The sequence below is a fragment of the Chiroxiphia lanceolata genome, chromosome 3 (genome assembly GCF_009829145.1).
Source record: "Chiroxiphia lanceolata isolate bChiLan1 chromosome 3, bChiLan1.pri, whole genome shotgun sequence".
Taxonomy (NCBI): Eukaryota; Metazoa; Chordata; class Aves; order Passeriformes; family Pipridae; genus Chiroxiphia; species Chiroxiphia lanceolata.
In genome coordinates, this window is record NC_045639.1 from 18,067,691 (window position 1) to 18,094,207 (window position 26,517).

A 26,517-nucleotide genomic window follows, 5' to 3' on the forward strand; every position below is an offset into this window, starting at 1 on the left:
TAAGAGGCAACAAGAAAGCTCTGTTCCTGAAAGCAAAAGCTCTGTGTATGTGCTGTGATGATCTATATCTAAGAAAAAAAAAGTGCTTAGTTGCAGCAGAAGTAAGTCTTGCAAACTTTATTTATACTCTTTTTATTTAAATACTTTCTTGCATTTCAAAGGAAGATAAATAAGATACAGGAACTCTAAGATTCCACCTGAGAGGATGGGCTTTCTCTTGGAAGAGTCTTGTTGCCAACAGCCTCCTGTTTCAGGCACAACAGTGGTGAGGAGGAAAAGACTTGTCTTTCTGTTTGGTCAAACCTGTACTTGCTATTCAAATTCTTCAAAGAATATTTAACTAGAATAATGCTGGGGCTTGACAGAAGGCATACAAGGGACCCTCTGCCTCTGATTACAGGTGTTTAGGTAAGATATGCAATACTATCCCTTTTCTAATTTCAGATATGGAGGATGGAGGGGAGCTGTTATTCAAAAAGCACTTATTAAACCACTGTCAAGCTATAATGAGCTTTCTTCCAGGAGTCCTGTAAAACATCTTAAAGACAAATATATTAGCAAAGCAGTATTTTCAGAAGTTGCACTGAGGATTAATATTAAATTAAGGCCCTTGTCCAGAGGGTATGTAAGAGTACATAAAGACTGTCAGACCCATAAAAATGAGGTTCCAAATTCTTCTTGTTGAAGTAGAATGCTTTCCTTCTTGCAATAGCGTGCAAAATTTGCTATGTGTAAGTTAAGGCACATTCATGTTAGGATATTACTTGTATGTAGCTTGATCATCTGGTCATGCTCTTTTCGAGGTCTCAAGCTGATGGCTCAAATGACAGTAAAGCACAGCCACTGTAACAAGAAGAAAAGGGCCCAAGGTTAAATTTAGTAAAAAGACTTGTAGCAAGTACGCATATTACCATTTCTAGAATAAAGTCAGCCTGTTGTTACAGAAGTAATTTTAGGATCTTTCCTGAATGATTTAAATTTATATCTCCTTTAGGTCAAAAGAGTGTTGGTATGATTTGCACATTCCTCCTTTAGTTGCAGAAATAAGTTATGTTCAGGTCATAAGCAAGTCAAACACAAGTAGGAGGGTACTTTTCACCAAACTTAGTCCTTTCTGCAGGGCACACATGGTGCAGAAAGAAGCAGACATGGATAAGAGCATGAGTCACTACTGCACCTACATTTTACTCTGACAACAGAAAAAGCAGGGAAGAAGCCAAAATTACAGCCAGTACAGGGATAAGGGGCTTCTGATGCAAAGAATCTTGTCTGTCTGTTAGAGAATATGTTGTGATGTAGGTACACTTTTAAAAGGTAACCTCTCTTAAGGCTGCTTACAAATACACAAGCCAGATAAGTCCAGCATATATGTGAATACATATAACCAGCCATAATCAAAATGGAGCAGGACAGACCCTACTGTTTACATTCCTCCCTCCCTTCCCCCAAATGATGAAAAAAAATGTTTTAGAGCCAAATTAACTTACATTAACAAGGTTCAACTCTATCGTTCCAGTTTTCTCAGTATCCAGTTTTTTAAACATTTCTGTGGTGGGAAAGAGATGACAGATAAGGATGAATATAGGAACTAATTGGAAAGCCTTCCCCTTCCTTGTGCTTCAGGACTGAAAAGGAATTTAGTCCCAGAATCTAAAACTTGACAGTGACCTACACCCCAAACCAGAAAGGGCCAATCTAAAGTCATTGTGCAAAACCAAGACTGAACACTTTTAATAGCTGTCTAGTATTTTTTAATCAACATACCATTGTTTGCATGAAAGACTGGCTGTGGTTCAGCAGCCTGGGCTTAAGGGCTGATTCCTAGATCTAGGAGAAGCATGCAAACTGGGTTGCCAGATTTATATCTCAGTTTTGAATTTGTCTGAATACTTTATCCTGGACTTCTGGACAGTTATCGTGCTGCAAACACAAAGTAACAGAGTCTGTCTGGTTATTGAGCATGTACTCACTGAACAAGGTTTCGAGCCGAATCAAACACCGGACAAAGTTATCAAAGTCAATGATGAGGTCTTCGTCAGCAAAACGAGCCACAATGATCTGATGTAACTGGCAGTTCAATTTGAACCCTAAAAATACAACGTTGAAGGTTTAAAAAGAGAGAAAGAAAAAATTGCAAAAACCTCCAACTAACAAAAAACCCCAAACAACCTTACACACTACCAGAAATTCAATTGCCCTCTTTTGGTTAAATTCACAAATTTTAAGAGTATTTACTTCATTTTGGAAACTCCCAACAACCACTTCTGTACTTGGAGTGATTTAGAGCTGTGACTAGGCCACATGTGTTCTTCCTGCTGTGTGTGCTCCCACACCTGGACTCCTGTTTCCCAGGGGATATGGCCAATTGCTCCAGCTCATGGTCCTTCCCTGGGTGCCAAGGGGGCTCCAGATTCAACCTGCTGAGATGAAGCAGTGCCTTTCTGTGGGCAAATGGGTCTCTCTTTCCAAAGAGTGTCTAAACATTGGTACAAACTGAAATGCTGCCTCATCTTACATGGTGACGAAAGGGGAAAGTTTCAGAGTGCCCAAAATGGACATTAGGATGGCCCCACATGATAAGTTAATTTAGGATTGTATGGGTTGGTGGCATCTCCCTCATAACTCAGATTTGATTTTTCAGTGTTTGCAGTAGCAAACTGACTCCTAACACCTTTGTAAGCATCACCCCTTGGTCAAGCCACTTCCATTCCCTAGGTCACACATCCCAGTTCTACCAGCTTATGCCAAACCCACATAAATATACTCAGAGAGACTCACTGAAAGACAAGAGTATGCTGTTACAAGACCAGATTGTTGCAATTATTTGTGCCTCTCCAAAAGCTGATCACTAAAGAAAATAAGTGCAAACCTGCCACTACTTTGAGATGCTTTTAGTGAGCCTGCCTGGCAAGACAAGAGCCCAAGCTGAGCATCTCAATCACATGGAGGCCTTCAGGTCTGGGAACACAGGATTTTTCTGCTTACAAGTGATATACAGGAGACTAGTGAGCATCTATCAACCCAGCTTGAAACTGATATAATCCTATAAAGAGACAGATCAATATAAATACCTGCTGCTTCCAGCGCCCTCCTCATCTCGTAGGAGTTCATGGTACCAGATCGATCCACATCAATTTCCCTGTAAATTTTCTGCAAAACACAGAATCCAAAGTCAAACCTTGACAATAATTCAGCGTGGTTTGGCTTTTGTCAGAAGTGAAACATTTTGAAATGCAGCCTGTGTGTAACTTAGGAGCATTTACAATGTTGGTCTGAAGGACTTGGTGTCGATTTCATCTAAAAGCAGCTTCAGAAAGTAAGTCCTTTACTCTGGAGAATTCCTTGAACACCTATGGCACTATCACTACCAAAGTGGAAAGGCTGACACCAAACTCACACTCTTAAGTAGGCGAGTTAAATATCTGGATGAGAATTAAAACAGAAAGCCCCCCCCAGAGTATGGCAGGAAGAGAAGCAGCCCCTCCTTCAGCCCTTCACCCCAGCACCTGAAGGACAAGCATTCACACCTTTGGACTCCAACGGACAAAACCCGAGGGACTGAGGACACAAACCGCTGCTTTGGGAAATGAGACTGTGCACACTGTATGAGGCAAATCAATCTAAAGCCACCTCTACATGTTTCTCCCAAAGAGATTGCATCTCACCTGGTATTTCTGAATCTTTGTCCAGAGGGTGTAGAACTCCTTCAGTCCCAGTTTACCACTCCCATCATTCTTCTCTGAGTTAAGGAAATTTCTTTGGAGGGAAGAAAAAGGGGTTTTCTCTCCCTGTGCCAAATTTCCTTACATGGACAGTTGTGACTTTAAAAAAAAAAATTTGCAAGTAAAAGAAGGATGCAAGTCTTCTCTGAAGGACTTGTCCTCTCTGCAGGATTTGTCCTGTTGCATACACAATTGTCATCCAAGATGTCTGTCTCAATCAGTAAGCTGATTAATTTAAACTGTGACCAGTTCACAAGATCTTTCTGCTCCCCTTTGCAGCTCTCTATCTTTCCTCTACAAGTATAAAAGAGCTGAGGTGATGCCATTTTGTTCTGTGTAGTTCGTTCAACACCTGCAGTTACAGGAGCACAAGTCCTAAGTCTGGATTATAAACAGGAAAAGCCACAACCAAGCCTGCTATTTGCAGAACTTAAGTTCTTGTGCAAACAGCTAACAAAAGAACCCGGTTGTGGCATCGCTCCCAAAATCTGCTAAGGAGTCCTTAGGGACTGCCATATTTTACACCAAATTATAGCAGAGCATCACCTTGTGTTGGTAATTTTCCCTTTTTCTAACTCTGCAATTCAACTCCCACTGCACAGAGAAGCTGAACACAACTATTCTTAGACTTGAACCTTCATCCTACACTTTTTCCTATATTCTGAGGAATAAAAGCTCCTAAAATCTTGTGTAGTCTCAGCTTCCTGTATGTTTCCCTCATTTTCCATTTGCTAGGTCCTCATGGCTTTATGATGCTCTTACCAACTCCAGCCAGATAGCAGAGAGGTGAAGTGCACCTAGATATGCACGTACAACTCTACAGCCAAGGCCATCCACTCCATGCTGAGAGCCAGGTGACTTTTCCCAGCACAAACACCACTTTGTCCACAGCTAAACCAGAACACGCAAGAGCTGGGAAGGTTTCAAAGCAGATCGTAACATCTGATAATGGATTTTCCCTGCTGCCTGGGAGAATGCACGTGTTGAGCATTAATAGCAAGGGCCTGCTTTTTCAGAGGAACCAGGGTAAAACCAGCTTCTCTACCTCAGGTGTCATTACTACATAAGGATGGACCGACCAGGCAGCAAAGGCAGCTCACCTACTTCAGCACAGGTAGAGGAATATCACCTAGGAATGGCCTTAAAGGATACATCTAACAGGTCAACCATTATTTTGCATGTCTCAACACTAAAGCCATCTGATTTAATATCTTGGCCTGTAAAGAAAGAGCAAAAGACAGGATTATCATTGCATGCTGTACCACAGCACCTTCCTAAATAGCTCACGAGCTCTCTAACCAGTGTAGACACACACACCAGCCCTTATTTGCTTCCGTGAGATTGGTGGCTTCCTTTGCAGCTGATGAAGAGGCTTTGGGTGAGAGTCAGCTGGGATGTTTCCCCAAGCAAACAGCCCAGTTAGTCTAGTCAGAAGTTGTGCTACAGAAGCAAGAGACAGAGATAAAAGCTTTCCTGCCCTTACTGTCTGCCTTCAAAGACAAGTGTAGACTTCTGTGGACAACATGGACTTTTAACTTACAGAGGTGAGCAGTCCGTAGCTTCATGCAAGGGCTGAATATCAAATCAAGCTTGGTAACCAGCAATACCCCATTGCTAACTGGCTGGGGTACACAGACATACAACACAGTCCTGACCATCTGGATAGGATTTCACTTTGGAAATTAAAGAGACACATTTCTGTAAGCACTTATTTCTTGAGCACTGTTTAATGGAAAGGAAAATAATGCAGAGCCAAGCTAGGAGTCGCTTTACAGAAAAAGCAGCCCAGAGCTTCAAAGTTTCTCCTCCTCCTTAGGGACACTGCAGACCATTGGCTGGGCTACTGTTTGAACCACTCAGGAGTGGTTCAATACTGAAGTAGCAGCCATACCTCTCTTGATTATTATCAAGCACTAATCACATCTGTCCATCTTCCTGGTTGCCAATTCCCAGTGGCAGATGCTGGGATAAAAGACACCCTTACGTACCCTGCCAAAGCACACATCCTGTGAAACACCTTCTGGGCTGGCACAGCCCCAGCGTTTCTGCAGCCCCCTGAAGCAGCAGAGAGAGCATGTGGCTGTGGCCACACGGAGAGCCAAGGGCAGGTCTGGGGTAGAGCCCTGGGCTTTGAGTCTGCCCAGGCTGGTGGTGCACTCTGTACTCCCACAGCCACGCTGGAAACCCACTGGTGGCCAACTGAAGCTGCTGTTGGAGGAAAGTACTTACGTTTAGCCATGATTTTATTCAAGATGCTGCGCAGTTCAAAGGCTGAGATCTCTGCATCCTGTGGAGAAGAGGAAAACAAATTTTTCACTGTGAGCTGCAGACACCACCTGCAGCCTCTGTCTCCTTTGCGTGAGCTGGCCAAGTTCAAACATCCCTTCGAGTTCATTTCCCTTGGGTGGAAACGCAAGCACTAAGCTCTCCCAACCTCCCATTCCCAGGAGCACTACCAATTCCCAGACATTAGCACACCCAGCAAGCTGTGCCCGAGCCCCCAGGCAGCCAAGGGCAGCTGGGAGAGAAGGCACAGCCCAGCCCTCGAGGCACCCCTGTGCCTGCACCATGTGCTCTGCCCAAGGACAGAATTAGGGCCCTGCAGAGATAAAAGTCGAGCCTGCAGTTCAAAGAGAGCTAAAGACTGTTCACCAGGAGTGCTCACAAATCACAGCACGCACAATTATGCACGCACTTGAAATCTGACTCAGCCCAAGAACTAAACTCTGTCCTGGGGGAGGTGTCTCTCTTACCCACTCACCCATGATGCCATTAAGATATTACCAGAAAAATACTCACACTTCCTGCTAGCTGTCCAAAAAGCCTTTTAAAGTTGGGTTCGATGTCATCTTCACTGATCTCGGTCTAAAAGACAGAAATAGAGAATGTGGAAAGGAGGAAATTTTCTGCCTGAGAAAGACGTTGTGCATTTCCTTGCCCCTAGGAAAACACAATTAAAATGGCAAAGTTGAAGGTAGAGTGTTTTTGCTATGATTTTAATCAGTTTTATTTTCAGGGACACCTCAAAATGCCAGCATTGCAAACGCTGGAAAAAAATATCACACATGGGGTACATGCATTAGTAGGCAAAACATCCCCAGCTCCAGCAGGACTAAACATATGGTGAGCTACTAGTTACTTGTGGAAACAACATCACCTGCAAAAACACCCCTAGGGCTGAAAGCTTCGCTTGCTCTCGGATTCCTGGAGAGCAAAGGGAATTTCCTGTGGCTCCAGTTAACCCTTCAGAGTGTACCTGACCTCCTCCACCTAGGAAGTCCAAAATCTGGATAAAGCACGTTTCCATTACACTGCTTATGATATTTCCACTTGCTTGACACTCAGTTATGGATACTGAAAGATCTTTTCCCAAAGTTCTTGATAATGCCTATTGAAAAATATTGTTCTGCAAAAGGAACAGGCACTCCAACCCCTGCTTATTGACAACAAAACTACCTCAATTTAAAACATTTGATACCTCTTCAAAATTGGCCTCAATTTCATCGTCTATCACCCTAGAAAGATAAAGAAATCAATATTAAAATCAAAACAAATCACCTTTATGATGCTTTTCCTTCAAGCTTCAGTTAAAGAGAGATTCTTTAAAATATGGAAATAATAATTAGTATTCAAAAGTTACTGGATTAATCAGTGACAGACACTGCATAACACAGGGAAAGCAGTATTTTGCCAGCTATGGCAACACATTACAAGCTGTGCAATGTCCTGCAGAGCCACAGGTAGGATTTTGGGCCACACATAACTCTTTGGGTCACTCAGTGTCACTGCCTAGAGACCTTAGCCCAGGACCAGGCTCTTGGGTGCAAATCAAACTTTATCTAGTCCCTTTTTTTTTCTTGCTTTTTCCTTTAAAACAGAAAAAAGTGAGAGCCCTAAACTGTGATGTGTTTCATGCTGTCCCCCAGGTGCTGTGGGAGCACCACACCTACTTAAGCACTGCTAAGGGCCCAACCAAAGCTGAATGTGTTCTCACACAACAGACATCCCAGCTTTCTCACCACAGCAGAAACATGCGGCAAAATATTACAGGATAGAAAAAGGATTTTGCTTGCTTTGAATCAGGGAACTTAATACAAAAGATGTCACATCCTTTCCTGAGGCTTTAGCCCAGCTGCTCTTTAAGATGTGCTCTTTAAGATCTAAATTTTTTCATGGTTTTACAGCTAACAGTGTGGTTTGAGCCAGTTCTGTTAAAACCCATTTTAACTTCATCAAAGGTATCATTTGGTTGAGCAAGTATCTTGAAATTTTTCCAGTCTGATCTCAATGGTGTGAGATCAGTTGTGGCGATCTGTGTGTTCCCAGGCAACTGAAAGCACCGGCATTTCTGTCTCCCAAGGGGACAGCCCAACCTGCCCCCCCCCCCCCCCCCCGGGGCTTTCTTCTCGCCACAGACTTAACTGTGTTGTAGCACCCACCTGCCCAAGGCCCCGTAACTACAAATGTCTGCTCAGGCAGGGATAACTATGACAACAACAGTAATAAAAAGTTGTACTAAATATTATTACTTTTCTTCCACCATTTCTTCCTGCTAAATTTACTCAAATTTTCCTTAGTTGCCCATGAGGAAACTGGGGACAAACAAGAACCGCCATGATGCCATCCACACAGGGTCACTGTGCATCCCCCCTTCCTTCCTGGGAAGTGGATGTACCCCATCCCTGGGCTGTTCCATCCTTCCATGCCTGCAAGAGGGACCAGAGATTGCCCATGTGCTCGTACCACTCTCACAGAAAAAGGGGTACGTACATGGAGTTTGCGTTTTTTTCAGAGAAGACCCGCAGACAGAAATCCCCGTTCTTGTTGGGTTCAAAGGTGGAGGGCACAACGATATATTCTCCTGCAGGGAGCTTGAACCGGTTGAGCACTTCCCGGAGGTTGATAAAGGTGTTTGATTTTTCTCTTGCTTTGTTGGTCAGGAAGAAGTTTTTGCTCAGATGAATATTTGTCTGGCCAGAAAACTTATGCCAAGCAAAGAAAGTGGAAAAACTCACAGTCTGCATGCACTTGCATTCAGAAATTAAAAATATAATAGATATATCAATTAGCTATGTATGGAGGGGAAGGGGAAGAAAAAATTGTCAGCTCTACAGAACTGAAAGAGAAGAGAAAGGGGGTGGGTGCACCCCACCACAGGACTCCTGAGATGCGGCCGCAAATGTATTTTGCAGATCATCACAATAAATCATTCAGGTCCTGCTTTTGTTTTGCAGATGAGGAAGGGTGTCTGAAGACATTTGCAAATTCTTCCACCGTTTCTCTTTAGAGTGATATGGCATAGGAGCCTTGTCCATCTGGTCCCCGGAGCTGGTGCCACCTGGAGACCACAGCTTGGATCTGCCTCTGAGGTCAGGCTGCCTTAAGGCAGAGACCTCACTTATGGAGGGCTCCAGAATAAAATAAAATATTTTGAGTGTAACACCTAGTGAAAGGTATCCCTGCCCATGGCAGGGGCATTGGAAGTAGATGATCTTTAAGGTCCCTTTCAACCCAAACCGTTCTATAATTCTATGATTGTCCAGATAAAACTTTTCTGTGCAGGGTCTTACAGGTGGGCTATTTCAGCTCTAGGAAATCCTTGATGATTCCAACATCAGGAATGTGGATGTTTCAGAATCCTCCTCCTTCCTGTCCTGCCAGGTTTTTAAGAATGCAAAACCTGTCAGACCTGCTGCTGTAGTGGGAGATAAAATTCCACCCTTTGGGCAAAGGAAAAGTCATGGGCACTGGTAGCTAGAACCTCTTTTTTTAAGGAAATGAGATTTTTCAGCCACAAGGGTGAGAGCTGAGTGGCTGACAGTACTGCTAAAAGGTACATAAGAAATTTAATTAACCGGTAGCACCATATTTTTCCCTGATGAAACCACATTTTACACAAAAGTAGCTGGTTTGAGCATAGTTTCAGGCACCATGGGGTACCCTAGTGGCTTTGCTTGCACCCTCGCAGGTACAGCAAAAACAGTAATGGGGTCACCTCGGCATTTTGCTCAACTTCAGTCATTCCTCTGAGGAGCAACAGCTCAGAGGTACCTGCAGCCCTCCTCATACTGCATAGGCAGTGCTGCATTGCCACTCCTCTCTGACTCCCCAGGGTGTACTATTAGCTATCTGCAGGTAGAAACAGGGAGAAACTAATGAAGGTGGTGCTTGGGGAAATGAATATAAACACTTCCTTGGAATATTATTCATGTGTCAAACATGAACTCTGTGCAGAGCTGGGAAAAGCAGCTGTGCTCTGGGGGAGCAGATGTGGGGCTGGGCTGGGATAAGAGCAGTGGAAGAGCTGCTTTGGTGAGTTTCTGCAGTACAGAGCACTCTTATCCCAATCCAAGGCACTCTGAAAATGCAACATGGGCTCAAGGCCCCTTTCAGAATAAATGGCCTCTAAGTTTAGGCTCTGTGCAGTCGTGTTGTCCTGTGGACAGGAGGATCCTCTGAACCTTTTCTTCCCACAAGCCCTTCAGCCTCAACTCCATCAATAAACACTACATACCTCTGGGGGCACCTGCAAGGAGAAAAGGAGAGAGTTATTTGCTTGTTGAACGGCAGCTCCAGGGCTATTTCTTTTCAGTTACTTAGCAGGTACATCCACACTTGAAAAAAGAAAAAAAAAAAAAAGGCTTGAGGGGAAGGTGAATGCTGAGCCCATGCCACACAATGCTGAGTGTTGGCTCAGCTCCCAGCTCCATCCTGGAGGCAGGTGAGGCTCACCTGGGGCAGCGTGGGCACAGCCTGACACAGACACAGACAGGCTGGTCATGGCTTCCTGCTGACTCTCCTCCCTGCAGCCCATTGTGATTTTTTTTTGTAGGCTCAATTTCTCTACTATTTCTTCCCACCTCTTCTTTCACCTTCCTCCCCCTCTGACCTCTCCACCATCAGGAGAGGAGGCAGTGACTGAGCAAGGAAATAATGCAACTTTCTGTTTCTTTAAGGCTTCAGGGGACTTAGGGCTTCAGGGCTTTAGACCTTATTATCCTGTGGGGACCAGATCCTTTGATAAGCTTTTCAAAGCTGGGATACTGACAAAACAAGCAGTTGCACGTATTGCCTGTGGTTACAGAGCAACTCGTAGACAAGATCATCATTCCTATTTTCACTGCCACGTAAGCGCCGCTGCTTTGCAGATCTGTCCTGCTTCAGGAGCTACCATAGACACATCTCTGACCCTTCACTCAGCAGAAGGAGCTTTACAGGTGTTTTTGTTGGTTCTGCTGCTGGTTTCACACTTCCCAAGGTAGCGCAGGTGTCCCAGCTAAGGTCACAACTCTACTACAGATGCTCCCATTCTGTTGCTTTCACCATAGCCTGACAAGTGAAAGGGAGACTGGATTTCTGCACTTCTTGTTTTTTAAACAGTTTTTCTGCTCTTCCATTTAGAAGGTGGGAAGTGGCCTCTGTAGGTAATCTGGTCCAACCCCCTACTCAAAGCAAGGCTGATATCAAAGTTAATTATTTTGCTCAGTACCTTTTCCAGCCTAGGTCTGAATATCTCCAGAATCATAGATTCCATTGTCTCTCTAGGTACCTGTGCCCATGCTTGACTGCTATTTTTATGGAGGATAATTTTCTAAACATCTAAATGGAATTTGCCTTGCTGCAGCTGCTGACTCGTCATCTGAGTTTTGATAGAAAGCCCAGTCTGAGAACTGCACTACCCTGTTTACAGGTGCATCTGTACAGCCTTACTTGCCTCATAAATTGCAAAGCCAATGGTGTGCATGTCCTCTCCCATCTTCCTCTGCTTCCGCCGGTGCTTTTGAATCAGCCCAATGAGGAAAGTGCAGCCCCCCTCTGGATCATCAGGATCCTCATCTTCTTCCTCCAGCTTGATTAAATATTGCGGATTTGTCCAGAAAGTGTCTGGGAAGTGGATTTATGCAAACTGCTCAGAGACTTCTTTGAAAGAAAGTGTGTTGATGTACATGTCAGCTAGGACAGACATGGCTCTGACTTCAAAAATCATCTGTGAGAAGGAAAAACTCCTCCCCTCACCTTTACAACCACAACTTGACCCTCATCAGGGGGTCGCATCTCCCAAATCCCTGCATTTTTTGGATATTAGTCCTAGATATCCCGGGTACATTCTCCTCCTCCATAAGCCACCCCAACCCATCTCCCAGAAGCTCTCACAGAAAGTACAAGAGGACAAGTAAAACATTTCTCCAGTTTTTCTTACTTGGGTAATTCCTGCAACCCCCTGCAGTGGCTCCTCGCCTCCAGTTCCCATCCAGCTTCAGCAGGCTCCACTTCTTGTACCTGTCACTTGCCAGGGTGTCTGGAGTCAGGTTGCAGATCTCCAGGCGGGAGTAATGCCTCAAGAAGTCGTTGAACGCCATCCTGTGGGAGGCAATGCCACTGGCAACGTCTCCTCAGGATGGACAGGTTTTCCATACAACCAACCTGCCTATCCTCCCTCTCACTTACTGTGATTTAGCACTAGGATTTGGGGTGATTTTGTAGACTCATCTTGGAGACCATACTTGGAGAGGTTACTTTGTGTGAAAAAAAGCTGGGCAGATGACATTCCCTGCTGCCAAAATGGAAACCTAGTGGTATTTACCAAAATTCCCCATCTTCATGCCTCCTGGTCAGCCGCTCCCGCACCTCAGGGTCAACGCCACTCCAGTTTGGGCAGCTGAAAGAGAACCCCGCATCAGCTACAGCATATGGTACAGGTTAAATCCTAATTTGGCTGTTCTGGCACAATGATTTCACTTTCCATAATTGCAATATTCCACAAGATCTAAATAATAGCAGCTCCAGAACTCTCAAACCACTGTAGAATTAAAAATAGATGGACCTGGCCTATAAGATATCTTGCTTCTCAAATATCCAAGGTAAGGATGAGGAGCAGAGTTCTATTTTCAGAAAGTGCTAATGCCCTGACTGAGGCAGAGCTTTGTATTAGCAAAAGAAAGTCTCAGCCACACAAGTGAGTAAACTCCAATTTTCATTGTTAACAACAGAAACAGATTTTTAAAGCCCCTTTAGAAAGTAAGTTTTCAGAGGGTCACGACTGAATACAGGCTTTTAAATAAGCAGAAACTATAGTGAGGTTTATAGAAATCACCAACCAAATCACTGCATCTTATGTAAAGGCAGGTGTTTGCATGAAAGGCACGACATATTGTGACACCCACAAGGGAGAAAACAGTGATGGGATGCTTCTCTCTGAAACAGTTCAGAGTGAACATCACATCCAGGTGTGACTTACAGAGGAATCTGAGGTATGGAAAAGACAGACAACAGCAGAAACATGACTGCACCCCTGCAGTAAAAGCCTATTGGCAGTGTGTAAGCCATCAACTCACTTGTCGTTCCATTTCCCAGTCCACTCCACTTCCCCCCAGGGATTTCGGATTCTGATCAGCTTCTGCACTGTTCCTCGGAAGTTCACCTGATGTGATCAGAAGTATATGGAGAGTTACTCAGGGACACAGTACTGTGCTCCCTCCTCCCTCTTCTACAGTAATTAAAAAACATGACAAAGCAAGTATCTTGGTGTTCTGCATGACAAAGTATACACACAAACATGCACACATCTTGTCCAAAAGACACAAGTCAAACTGATTCTGAATATGCTTCATGCACCCAAGTTTGTCCAGAGAAGCTTTATAACATGCACAAACCAAAGCTCATGATAACAAAAATGTCTGTTTTGTGCCACTAAAAAATTATCTCTGATAAGATTCCAAGCAAAGGGAATGTAAAACTGCTACAGGACTGCCAAAAAGCAGGTACAAAGAGATATTTCTCTAAGTCATCATTTATGTATAAACTGTCTTTTTACATTCAAATGCCTTTTTCTCCCCTCCTTATATATTAGATGAACCTGTTACAAGAGACGGGATTCTCAGACTGGCCACAACCCCTCTGGCTGCACTAATGCCCTGCAGCGCAGCAGCATCGGCCCCTCCTCACACTGTGCCAAGGCTGTGGCTTGTCATCTGCTGTCTCTGCACACACTGAGGCCAGGCCAAGCACAGCTGTTCAAATTTCAGTGGAAACACCCACTCTTTCCGGGGAACACACAGCACCCATGTGAGGAAGGAGCTGGTGCACCTCTAGAGCCGGAAGCCAAGAAAACTGCAGAGCAGCAGCAACACAGAGTCCAGAGATGACAGACACCCCAAGATGAACTATCCTTACAAAGTCCACACAGATCTTCAACGGAAAAGCCTGGCTAAGTCATGCCTGTTTGCGGATTGAGGACAACAAACTCCCTCTTTACTGCTTTTGCTGTGAGAAGAGGACCAAATGAACACCCACAAACCTCCCTGTTAGCAGTGTCCACCTCAGCACAGCATGTCAGCAGCTCTCTACATCTCACTCAAGTTTCAGAAATTATTTCAGAACCAATTATTGGTGAAGTAACCCTAAAAACTCCCTAGACATGTCTAAGGACACCACAAGCTCTTCTTTTGTTTTCACTTGTCTTACCCTCAGCAATCACCCACTCTTCAGTAGGCACCTTGCATTCAAATACCATGTCCTGCTGAAAAGTGGTTTGGCAGGCACTTAAAAGACAATAATAGATATTTTGCTTGCTTGGTGCACATCTCTCATCTTGTGCATTTAAGTTACAGTGCTGCCTATTATGCAGAACCGAGTTGAAGGGCCTGGTCACCAGCAGAGGGTAGTGTGCCCTCTGCACAGAGCTGCCCACTGCCCCGCTCACGGGGAAAAAGCAATGTTTATGGAAAAATAGGGTTTTTTTCAGTCAGACCACCAAGAAGACAAATTTCTGTTTGTCCAAAACACACCAACTCATTCAGCATTCCTTCAGAAAGAGGGGACTCAAAACCCGATTCAGTAAAATGAGTGACACTCAAGAATTTGCAGTGTTGAAGATGGATTTGTGGCTGCCACACACAAACCCCCTTTGGGGTGGCACACCTACCTCCTCTGCCCCGGTGACCGAGTACGCGTGTCCCTTCACCAGCTTCTGGGAAGTGACTGCCTCTGTCTCTGCTGCGCTGGTGATCTGGAGGAGCAAAGAACGTCGGTGAGCGTGGCTTCCCATGTGGAGGGGATCCAGCAAAGGAAAACTTCCCCCTTCAATGGAGCTTTAATCTCTCTGGCAGGCTGCAGGGGTGGTTTAGCTGCTGCACAGAGGCAACAAGAGTGGGGTGAGGGAACAGGAGCATGGGTGGTGGTGCTGGAGCTCCAGATGCCATGTTCATGGCAAAGGGTGCACACCAGAAGCTCTGCACCACAGGGCAGCTCCCTCTTGGCTCCAAAACACTTGGTGTGGTGCATCCCCTCTTGTGCATCTCCAGTGGGGATACACACAATAAACTCCATATTGTCAAGGTAACCAGGAAAAAACAGGGAGTGACTGGCCTGAGGCTACCTAGGCATCACCAGGGATCACACCCAGGTCCAGCAAGCCCCAGTGCTTTCCTTCAGGGATAAAACACTCCCTTCAGCTCCACAGCAGGGTGGGAGGTTGTCTTTGTTTTCCCTAGCACTGCCACCCTGGAACCTGCCATGCAGGACAGCAAGGCTGAATTTTAGATGCCACTGGAAGCTGAAGGCACATCACCCTCTCACTTTTTCATAGCCATTAGAATACTTGGGCAGTCTGGCCTTTAAACACTGCAGAGAAAAGTCACTTCTTGCTAGACAGCGAATGTTTAACCACCTATGAAACACAAGGCTATCATTGTCTTCCCACCATTTCAGAAAGTGTGCGATCTCTAAACAAGCACATTGGAACCTTAAGAAAACAGAGAGGATGGGATTGAGCAGGCAGATTCCTACTGTCAATTCACGCCCTATTACTGCCCTGCAATACATTCTCCATGTAATGCTTAATCTCTGTGTCCCTATTTCTCTCACAGATGATTTTAAAAGATTTTTTCCAAAGGCTAAACTCAGTAACAAAAAATTTACACTACAGAAATTGCCAGTACTTAACAACACAATATATTTACTCTCCTCCACCTTCAACAAGACATTTGTACTGTGGGACAAAAATCCAGATGTCAGATTCTTATCTAAATGCAAACAAGTAAAACAGGCCTCCAAAGTACCATGAAGTCAAACACTGATATTAACCAAGTACTTTTCCTGCTGTGAAGCTTCCCTCTCCTGGGACTCTGATTTAACTTGAAAAATGGGAGGAAACATTTACATTTATATTATGAATGGAGTTCTTGTAAACAATTTACATTTCCTTTAGACATAACTAAGATGCAATCTCATTTGGGAGGAGGGTGATTAACACAATAACAATACCTAGATTCATTTCAGTAAGGCTAAAAGCCATGCTGAATCCTTGCAGGCAGGGCCAAAGCTCCTCTTTTCCTTCTCATGCAGGTCCAGCTTTTGACAATGTGTTTTCTCATAAATCTTTTTAAAGACCTGGCAACAGTCTGAGTCTCTCTACTTCAGATTTTCTGGGAACATTCAGATCTGTCCAGATTTTTTGGGAACATATTAGGTGCAACTTGTGTGTCAAAAATGCTGCAGCAAGGGTGGAGGTTGCCTCTGAGAATCTGCAGGAGCCATTAGCAGCAGTTTTCTGTCCAAATCTACGCACCCCGTACCATCCTGCTGCCAAGCTACCAGCTTTCTTAGGAACAAAGATGTACCTCAGGATCCCTAATGAGTTCCCTGTATGATTCATTACCATGAACTTACAAAACACCAAAAGCTCTAAGTCTCAAGGAAGAAACATGAAGGAGGCAAAGGGTTTTTACTAATGAAGTCTATGTTTCAATCTAACCCCCATGAAAGCATGTGCCTGAGTCACGTTTGCGGGTCAAACTCTCTAGGCACAAGTAGAGCAGAGAACCACAGTAGAGGGGAGCTGCATCCTGTGTGCAGTTCCTGTGGATGGTCCACCCCCCAGCTGCCTGTGTGCACAGCAAGAGCTGAGTGCCCAGCAATAAGCCTGCTAACTCACATCAATGGAGCAGCCAAGGAGAGAGCCTTTCTGAAGGGCCTTCTGAATGATTTTGAAGAGGTTGGGAGGTGCCGTCCGCAGCTCATACCATTCTGCAATTCCACCGGTGAAGTCCTCGAAACCTTCGGTGGTGGTGCCACCAGAAAGAGCCTCATACGATCCATTCAGCCTGCACAAAACGAGGGACACACACAACCATCATGCTGCTTGTTTTCCTCTTCTCACACACACAGCCATCAGGTTTCCCTGTTCTCCTCTTCTCTTCAGTAGAGGCACTCAATGTGCCAACTGTGACGGCATTTCTGCTTTCAACAGCGCTACAGCAGCTATGAATTACAAATGCGCTCTCCCTTCAGCTTTGCATCTTGTACTTGGAAAGCCCAGCATAAAATCTTATACAATCATGGATACAGGTTGCAAGTTCAGTCATATCAATGACAAAATTCATGAATGCCATTTGAAGAAAAAAAAATATAATAAAAAAAAAGAATCAAGACCCAGCATTCGAGTTCCACAGTCTCTCGAGTTCCACAGTCTTTTAATCCCCTTAACAATTATGGGTCTGATTCTCAGCTGATCTAAATTTCTTAAGTAAATTCAAAACTGTAATGTCAGAGGGAAGAATTCCTCTCTGGTCAACCCAAAAATTGAGATTCAGATATGAATGTCTTTGCCTCTAACACAGACCTGAGCATGCGGACTGATGCGCTTTGCACACTGAAGCACTGCAGCTGCAAGCTCTCACAGGTGCACAGAACACAAGAAACGGAGTTTCCCAGGCCCCGGTGACAGGAGACCACTCTAGGAACAGCCTCACCACGAGATGCAAGAGCTGCTTCTTTTGGCTAGCAACATAGCCAATACTTTGTCTACTTGTCTTAGGCACCTATCAACAAAGCTTCATTAAAGCAGCCATTGTGGGATACCCCAGAAGCTGTAAAGGCTAATAATAGGCTGACACTTTAAATGCATATTATTCATACAATTGAGGATGCTATGGGGAAGCAGCGATTTGAATGGGGTGAAAGCCTGGCCTCGACTCACTTGGCATAGGCCTTCTCCAGCAGCGCGCTCCAGAACTCGCTGCCCTCCACCGAGTGCACGAAGAGCAGCTCCCCGTTCTTGGTGGGCAGCCTGTCGTCCACCACCACATCCACCCACTCCCCGTACTGCCAGAACTGAAAAGAGAGTACAGACACCTTGTCACCACACAGTGATCACACTGTGCACTCCGGTCACCAGGAGCTTTATCTGCTAGCGGCAAATTTCCTAGAGAAAAAGCAATCTCCCTTCATCCGTCCTGTTCAGGGATGCAAGTACCCAGCTGGCTGTGCTGATGGAGGAAGGACCACAAAGGTTGAGCCTGTTCCCAGCTCTTTGGTTAATGGTCTTATTCCTTCCACCACCATCACCCTCCTTAGCTGTCTCCCTTTTTCTGTCTGGCTCTTTGACATCCCACAAAACCATTCCAGGAAACCCCCCCACAGAGACACAGCCAGTCACCGGCTCCTGGCCAACAGTACTGGGGGGAGAAGGCTGTTTTCCACATACCTGGAAATGGAAAATTCCTGCATATTTATCCTGGAAGCTCTGGTCTTTGGGAACAACACGGGCCAAAATTTCTTCATTTAGGGTGAGAGAAGCAATGGCAGCCAAGAGCCAACAGTCCCCTGTAAAAACAAAAGAAAAGAAAAAAAATAAGAATTAAGTTCAATATTCAAACTTTATTCTTTAGTTTTTGTACTGCATAGGGATTGTGTATTATAACCAATAAGCCCCTCAGCTGGGATATGATGATCCCTAACATCACCTTACCTCTAAGACAGATCAAATGTATGAACACAAACACCCTCCAGTTGCAGGCAAGTGCTTCCTCAAGACCAAAGTCATTAAAAAAAAAAACCCAAAGCAGGCTTCTTCTGATCTACCACCAAAGTTATCACCCACTCTGGGATTATTTGAAAGAAAACTTAATATTCAACTGAGTGCTTACACGTTTGGAAGCAGCATGGGGAAAAGGCAAAGAGCCTGTGGTCACAGGCAGGTATTAGGGGTGCAGTTTCTCTTCAAAAGGACAGTGTTTTCTCAAGCATAGGCTACATTCCTTTCTCTCCTCCATGTTTAATAAATGCCTGTTGCTTTGCCATCCAGAGACCTGTCCTCTGGACAAGCTCCCTTTAAGGTCTCTTGCCAGCCTCCCTCCAAACAGGAGCTCCTTTCACCTTAGACATTCCCAGAGGCTCTTGCTTGAGGCCTCTCTGTCTAGTCCCACATTTCGTCTCTGGCTCTAGTCACCAGAGAGACAGGAAAGGCCTGAAGGCAGGCACTGTTTCCCAGTCCCACACACCTCTTCACCCTGCCTGGGATGGAGCCAACATACACCGAGCCTGCACACCACAGCTCCAGGGCACAGGCTGCCTGGACAGTGTTTTTCCACACCATCTCCTGCCACGCAGAGGGAGGAAGAGACCACAGCTCTATAAACACTACACCTCTATTTTCTGTAATTATTTTCAGAACCCAGTGTTACTTTAACAGGGCAGTTACCCTTCTGCTCAGCTATGGGCTTCCTGCAGCCTGTTAGCAAGGCAGAGATTTACAGACCCAGATGATCCCCTGACTGCCACAGCCCAACACAAAACCCCTTGTTAGCATTACCAGATCCACTGTTCCTTTGTGAACAGTGTAGCTGGTATTACACATCAGATCCCACAGAACGATACTGGAGGATTGTAGGTTGAAGAAGCATGAACCAGCTGCAGCTGCCAGCAAGCCAGAGGCCAGCAAAGCAGAAGTCCCTATACAGTCTTCTCTCTCCCATAGGAAAAGGCTCAAAGCTTACAGGTGAGAACTTGAGATCCAAATGGGAGAAAGTCTCAGGGCAAGTTAACTCTAAAGCAACCCTCGAGGTCCACCCTCGGGCCCAAATCCATCACTGGTCAGACAGCACTAGCAGGAACACAGGCAACCTGCAGCTCCCTCCAGGCTGCCCCTTGCTTTTCATAGCTGACCCCCAGCAGCAGCCACATGAATGACATCTGTCCCATGGCCCTTTTCACAGTTCATGAAAGGGGGGAGATATGAAATTACAGAACAATTTCAAAACCCATGGTGCTTTTACTGTTTCATTACCTAGATGGGAAGAACTGAATATAAAACTTTCCCTTCAGCCTTGCCTCTGGCTGCTTGTACTGCAATGGAAAAATCATTGTGTCAGAGTTTTCAAACAGGAAAGTCACCTTGGTATTCTGCTGTGACAGGTTATGAAGCAACAAGGATGTTCCCCTCCCTCCTCTGCAACAGCATGTCCATGTCACCCTGCAAAATAGGAACTCCTCTTACAGCCTCCTTCAAGGTGCTGAAACCCTCTTCTCTGGGAACTGTGCATCCTCTGGTGCTGTAGTGCATCCACAGGTATTGCCACACACCGCAGAGGTGCTTGCCAGGAAAGAGACTGGGGTGAGAAGATATTAAGAGGCATTTTGAGATGGGCTAATCTACAGTTATGGATCCTCTCTCCTCCAGTCATGCAAGGGATTCAGCAGCTACCCTTTACAGCAGTTCTCACAGAGTATCTTAAGTTGGAAGGAACCCATAAGGCATGAGACAAGTCACAAATAGACAAACTGATAGTTTAACCTGTCTCATCTCAGCACAGAGGCCAAATAACAGAGAACCCATAGAGAGGTGCCTGTCTGAGCATCTGAACAACCCCAGCACGCACCCCATGCTCTACAAGGCTTTTATAGACAGATTCATGCAACTCAGAGGTAAAGCAGTTCTCTGGCATCTCAGACCTATGCTCCAAGAGAACCCCAAAATATTTGACATTGGTGTTACTAACCTCAGAAAAACTGTGTTGATTTAAATTAGTAGCAAGTCTGGCTCAGAGGGCAGCTGTCCCACTATTCTTCCCAAGAAATATTAGCATTTCTATTCCATACACAAGGCAGGGGCTGGGCAGGCAGAGAGCAGCACAGAAAGAATAAATGAACAATTCAACATGACCACAGTAGCTCAGGAAGCCTGGGTCAAGAAGATGATCAGGCATCTAGATTAAGAGCATACACCCTTCAATGATATAACATATCTTTGGGTCATATTTCCCCTGTAGGTAAGAAGCACAGGAATTCAAGGAGAAACTCCCCCCAGAGGACCTCTATGCCAATAAGCAGAGTCTATAAAGAATTTCCTTTACTTTCTGGCTGTTTCATCAAGTCAGACTCTTGTAAAATCTCTTGGTTTAGAGTCTGACAAACACAAATCTTAACTCGGACAACTCTGGGCAAGGTCTTCTTGAGGTTTAAAGGCAGATGCAGCATATATGGGAGACACCTCATCCTTTGGTTTTCACATTTAAAAGTGCTCAACAGCCAATATATCATCTCTTCCTTTCTGAACAGCCATCACAAAAAGTAAACTTGATAATTCAAAGCCTAGATGAGAATAGATCTGGAAATTTAGCCCGCGCTAAGTAAGAATGAGCAGGGTCCTTACCAAATAGTCTAAACTATCAGAACTTGTACTTCTGTAAGGTTTTGGCAGTGACTTTCCTTTGATAGAGAAGGAAAATTAAGAAGAGGCTGACAGACAGGTTACTTATAAAAAGACTTTGAAAGCAGTGTTAGCAAGGCTACGTTAATCATAGAGAATTTTTATAAATGAACAATAGGTAGAAAAAGAAGAGGGAATAAAAAACTCACAGGCTGTGAGTTTATTTGTAGTGTATTTATATGGACAAGAAGTACTATTTTTTTCCTGTCCTGCTTCCTTTTTGCCATTTTCAATGTTTTACTTCTTATTTCTATACCCTTATCTCTGCATTTACCTAATCTCCAGCTACAACCAGAATGTTAGAAAAAAAAAAAGTAACTGCAAGGTACACATAAATAGCCTTAAGGGCTTAAAATTGGCCATTCTGGAAAGAAAAGGCAGGCAAAACACACTCAGGAAGTGCCTGAAGGGCTGTAAGCAAAAGGCAGTTCCTCTGGTCTCTGCACAGCCCATGTAAAAATATGGAGTAAAAAAAAAAAGTACATTGTAATGTACATTCTGCCAATCACAGACTAGTCACTGTTAAAACATTCATAGCTATAGATTAACAGCTGCTGAATGTATTTATATTAACACCACATGAATCCAGGAAGCTTTCTGGTTAAAAACATGAGGTTGTGGCAACCCACTGACAGCGGAGGGGTTGTCAGCATGAGAAAACCATGGATCTAATTTCCTAAATTCGTCCTATTCAATTAGTTCTTTTTTCACAGATTTTTATGTAAGGAGGAGACACTTGCATCCAAACAGCAGATGAGAGACACTGTACTGTTTACTCTCCAGTGTTGTGATATCATGGTGACACCCCCTCCAAAAAAGGCGGTTAAGGGTGAACACAGTTTCTCTGGCTTTGGATCCTCCCCTCTGCTGTAATGAGTCACCACATCCCATGTGCTGCCATTTGGAGCCAAAAACCATCACTGACTTCAGATCTGATACTGCAAAACTAACGTCAAATACTTGCCTTTAAAAGTTTCCCCTGCCAAGAAGCCTGTTGCAGCACTGATGGGTACATGTGTTTTGGATGCCTCATCTGTCCCTGCAGTACTCCCAGATGTTCTGAAGGGCTTAGCAACCGCAGTGAAGCTCCACATGGGTATAAGCCTGTTCCTTTGTGATCAAGCCTTTTGGGAGATAAATAAGGCTACAAAAGCTTCCTATGGAAAAAACCCCAGCATAATGAAAAGTACAGGTTTTCCAAAGCACCTGACATCTTCCAGTGCAATCTTCTCTGTAACATCCTAAAATGCCATGGGACATCAATGTCAGCACACAAAATTCAAGTAAATGGAGGCTTTACATTGTATTGATATAAATGCTGGTGTCAGGTGAGGCAGTGACAAAAATAATTAAAAAAAAGCATCTGCTTAAAAAAAAGCATGTGCACAGCACATCTGCTATCCTCACTGTGTAAAAAGCAGGGATTCCATACAGGCTCTTAGTAACTCAATGGCAATACAGAGATAAGATCAATAGCATCTAATTTTTAATCAACCACGGGACTGTCACACAATACCAAAATCCTGCCCAGATTCATGGAAAGATAGTGGGGTGAGTCATCACAGTACTTAGTCATGGTGAAAACATTAAGACAAACAAGAGCGCTAACAACATCCAACTGAAATATAGTTTGAGGAGGTAAAATAATACCAGCTGTGAGTGAGTTCACATCCTTTGGTGATACCATACAACCTCATGGGAACATCTGACTGGTCCAAAGACCATTAAGGCAACAAATGCTTTTATCAGTCTAAAACAGGGTTTGGCATTAGCAACAGCAACTTCACAACTTGAAAATGAAGTTACAAATCTTTCATTCCCATGCTCTTGCTGTCACAGCATCTTGACATAGAAGTTGGAAGCCTGCAGACGGCAGGAAGCAACTAAGCGCCTTCAGAAACCAGCATCTCTACAAAATGCCAGATATTGAAATGGCATTACAATAAACTGTCATTTCTAGTTGAAGAACTCCGTAGCTGCAAAGTTTCACAATAAAAAGAGAAGACAGATGTCTGGCACGTGTGTTAAGCACTAGGACATGTTTTGTGCCAAAACAGTCATGGTGGGAGACATGATATTGGGTGGAGAGGGCACAGAAAAGAAGCTGGTGACATGACAACAAACCATGACACAACAGAGCCTAACCCATGCCACAGATGGTATTGGGGCACGAGGAGAACTAAGTAAATAATCTAAGTATTTTTATTGTCAGGGCTTTTTACACAAATTGTACCTAGTTGTCAAAGCACTAACCTAAAAACTTATGAATGAAAACAGAAGCACAAAATATAAGCTTCCCCGTCTGTTGTATTTTTGGACATGAAAACACAAATAGCAGCAGGACTAGAAACTAAGAAGCCACAATGTGGCTAATATGCTGTTTGAAAGCAAACAAACAGAACACACAGCACGTATTAGCCATGTTTCCCTACACCAAGAGCTTTCCCTCAACTGTGCTGTCTAATCTGAAACCCTCTCACTACCGCTATAATAGGAATAAATAGGAGTCTACTGCTTTCACTTCACTTTATTTCTTCTCATGTTTATACAGATATCCTTCTTGCCAGCCTCCACGCTGCCTTCTGGGTGGACAGCCACAATGGCACTCACCTAAAACCCTCTCTGGCAGGCAAGGCAGGAGAGAGGCTTCCAGACTGGGATATCTGTGCACAAATAGCCAGGCTAAGCCACTCACTCCCAGCTGTCCCCTGGGGCTTCCCTGCAGCTCCCAGGGGTCCTCCAAAAGAGCCTGACTGAGGCTGCCATTGCACAAACTGAGCAGAAGCCATGGCAAAAGCTTCAGCTCACAGGCTGGCCCATCCCTCCTGAAACACCCTGGTTTTGTTTTCCTTGAGAGTTGATGACCAGCAGGGAATCCCCTACACAACTTGTTTTCTCTGTACTGCATCTTTCCAGATTTCAGGGGGTCCCCCCCTGCTCTGCAACACTCTCTTCCACTGCAGAAACGCCCCACTACGCATGTAACTGCTCTTCTAAGCAGATTGTTCAAGGCAGAAATTAGTCACTCTGCTTTCAGGCACACAGATGTGAACATGAAAGGAACTGGTCATGATCAGAAAAGCCATCAGGAAAACAGTCTGTGTCATTCCTGCTTGGTGCATGCAGAAAGGCTGTGCTCAGTGGCCAAATGCACATGGTCCCTACCTGCAAATGCCAAGGAAAGGCAAGAAGGGTCTGAGTTGATGTGCAGAGAGGTGGTAGGATGCAAAAGGACATGTACAGCCTAGTATAAACCACGGTGTCCTGGGGCAACACCTGCACGGAAAACTCGGCTTCCCGGCTCCACCTTACCTAAGGCCCCTTGGCAGATGTCAGTGCGAGTGGCTCCACCTGCTATGAACTGGGGGCTGGAACACAGCTCCTGGGAACAAAACAAGCCTTGCGTTACATATAGCCACAGGTAAGGGAGGCAACAAAGTCCCACCTGCAGCAAATTAAACAAGCCACTGACCACAGCAGACGAACATCACAGAGATGGAGCAGGTCAGGAATGAGAGTGTGAGCACCAGACACACTAAGCACAGTGAGAACAGGAGCTGGTGACCAAAGCTTGTGGGCAGCCATCTCAATTCACAGTACGTGCTAGGGTGTCCACTGCATTTTCACACACGTGCACACACCACTCTACTATTACCTCCCAGCCACTGACTAGGTCAAAGTCTTTCAGCAGCACCTAGGCACCCCGGAGTCCACCTGACCCCACGGCTCCCGTGGCTGGCAGGGCTGCTTCGGCAGGAAACCACACGGTGGTCAGCTCAACGCTCTGCTGCTAAGGGAAAGAGTTAACCCGAAGCGACAGCTCCGAACGCTGCCCAAGGCAAGCAGTTTCTCCACACGGAGAGTTCAGGATGGAGAGGAAAAAGGCTTTTCTGCTTTGTTTGTTTTCCAGACAGAGCACGTCACTCTGCCAGCCTGTACCCTCGCAAAGGGAAGCCTCCAGTGCTCTGAGCATCCGCACCTTCACAATCCCGGGATTCTGCAGCCCGGGGAGGCTGCGGGAGCGGGTCTGAGCCCGGGACTGCCCGCACAGCGCTCGGCAGCCGCGCCCCGACCCGCCGCCCCCGCACAATTAAATCAACCCAAATTTACAGGGTGGGGGGGAGGAAGAAAAGTCGGGCGACACGGCGGTGCCGCGGAACGATGCTCTCGGGATCCCTCCACCCTCCACCGCCTTACCGTGGGTCTGCGCCAGACGACGCCCTGCGTCTTGGCGGAGCGGGGTCCCAGCTCTCGGTAGCCGAGGGCGGCGGGGCCAGCGGGGAAGGAGGGGTCCTGGAAGAGCCGCCTCTCTTCCAGGCACTCCCGGCGCAGCGCCCCGAAGTGCTGCCCCAGGTAGGGCACGGCGTGGCCGTGCCGCCCCGCGCCCGCCGCCGCCGCCCGCTCCTTCGCCACGGCCTCCGCCATCCCCGCCATCGCCCCACCACTGCCACCGCCCCGCCCCGGCGCGGCACGGCACGGCACAGCCCGGCCCCGCCCGGGCCGCTCTGTCATCCCCCCACCTCCAGCGGGGGCCACGCCACTGCTCACGGCATCCCCTGCTTTGCTCCAGTCCCTCCACGCCAGGAGTCACTGACGAAGAGACTTCCCCTCCCTCTCTCCATCTTCGTGGTGCCACAGAGAACATCCCTGTCACGCAGCTGGGCGCCTCATCAGCTCCACACCTGCGTCAGCCCTGGCTCCCGTATTGCCACACGTACTCATCCATTTAAAAACACTGATATTTCCTGTGTAAAAACCAGAGCCAGCCCTCTCCAAATCTGTACGTTTAGAAAGAAAGACGAAGGGGAAAAAACTAATATGACTATGTACCCCGTATTGTCACCCTGTTACAGCCTTGAACACTGCACACAATAATGTTCACTTACAGCTTGATTTGCTGGTGGTAACCAAAGCACGTGTCACTGCCGGCATGGAACAATGTACACACCCTGCACAGCCTAAACCGCACACAACGAGTTCCCCCCCAACACGCACCCCCGGCATACACTGCAGGGAAAAGGAGTGTCTCTGTTTTGGCAGCGAGCTGCTGCCAAGAATGGCTGAAATGCTGCTGCTGGCACCCGCATAGCACAGCAGCCCTCCAAGGGAGATTTCAAACCATTTGTTTCATATTTTAGATCTGACTCAAGACATGCTGGGCACCAGGCAGCGGTCCCGGGCAGCATGCAGAGGCTGAGAGCCCTTTGTGCTGCACCCACTGCCCGTGCTGGCTGCCCAGCTGCCTTGGAAGGACAGGCACCTCTTTTTGCACATTGTATCCCAAGCACTGGATGCCCAAAACAATCG

The 26,517-nt window shown here is 45.8% G+C and overlaps 1 protein-coding gene across 2 annotated transcripts; it reads right to left on the reverse strand.

Annotated features, from left to right (window-relative positions):
* Window positions 1-102: 102 nt before the first annotated feature.
* CAPN2 (calpain 2) lies at window positions 103-26,169 on the reverse strand. 2 transcript variants are annotated; one of them, XM_032682102.1, is made up of 21 exons: window positions 25,408-25,644; window positions 24,523-24,592; window positions 18,208-18,326; window positions 17,701-17,834; window positions 16,657-16,825; window positions 14,647-14,730; window positions 13,058-13,143; window positions 12,307-12,381; window positions 11,923-12,083; window positions 11,437-11,606; window positions 10,237-10,248; window positions 8,493-8,704; window positions 7,201-7,237; window positions 6,522-6,587; window positions 5,952-6,009; window positions 4,875-4,939; window positions 3,666-3,734; window positions 3,072-3,150; window positions 1,971-2,087; window positions 1,488-1,546; window positions 103-843 (listed from the first exon to the last, which is right to left on the reverse strand). In XM_032682102.1, the coding sequence occupies exons 1-21, from the start codon at window positions 25,642-25,644 to the stop codon at window positions 820-822; spliced, it is 2,103 nt and encodes a 700-aa protein (XP_032537993.1). In that variant the 3' UTR covers window positions 103-819. The 2 variants fall into 2 exon arrangements, with proteins under 2 accessions (XP_032537993.1, XP_032537994.1); XM_032682103.1 differs by lacking the exons at window positions 24,523-24,592; window positions 25,408-25,644 and adding an exon at window positions 26,097-26,169.
* Between the last annotated feature and the right edge of the window lie 348 nt (window positions 26,170-26,517).

What these genes read in the sequence shown, in the direction of transcription:
- CAPN2 (XM_032682102.1), bottom strand. Translation starts at nt 25,644, where the DNA reads ATGGCGGGGATGGCGGAGGCCGTGGCGAAGGAGCGGGCGGCGGCGGCG. An exon ending in ACTGGGAAATGGAACGACAA is followed by an intron (nt 12,382 to 13,057) that starts GTGAGTTGATGG and finishes GTTCTCTTTCAG; the next exon opens with CTGCCCAAACTGGAGTGGCG. An exon ending in GAATAAAATCATGGCTAAAC is followed by an intron (nt 4,940 to 5,951) that starts GTAAGTACTTTC and finishes CTTTCTTTACAG; the next exon opens with GCCAAGATATTAAATCAGAT.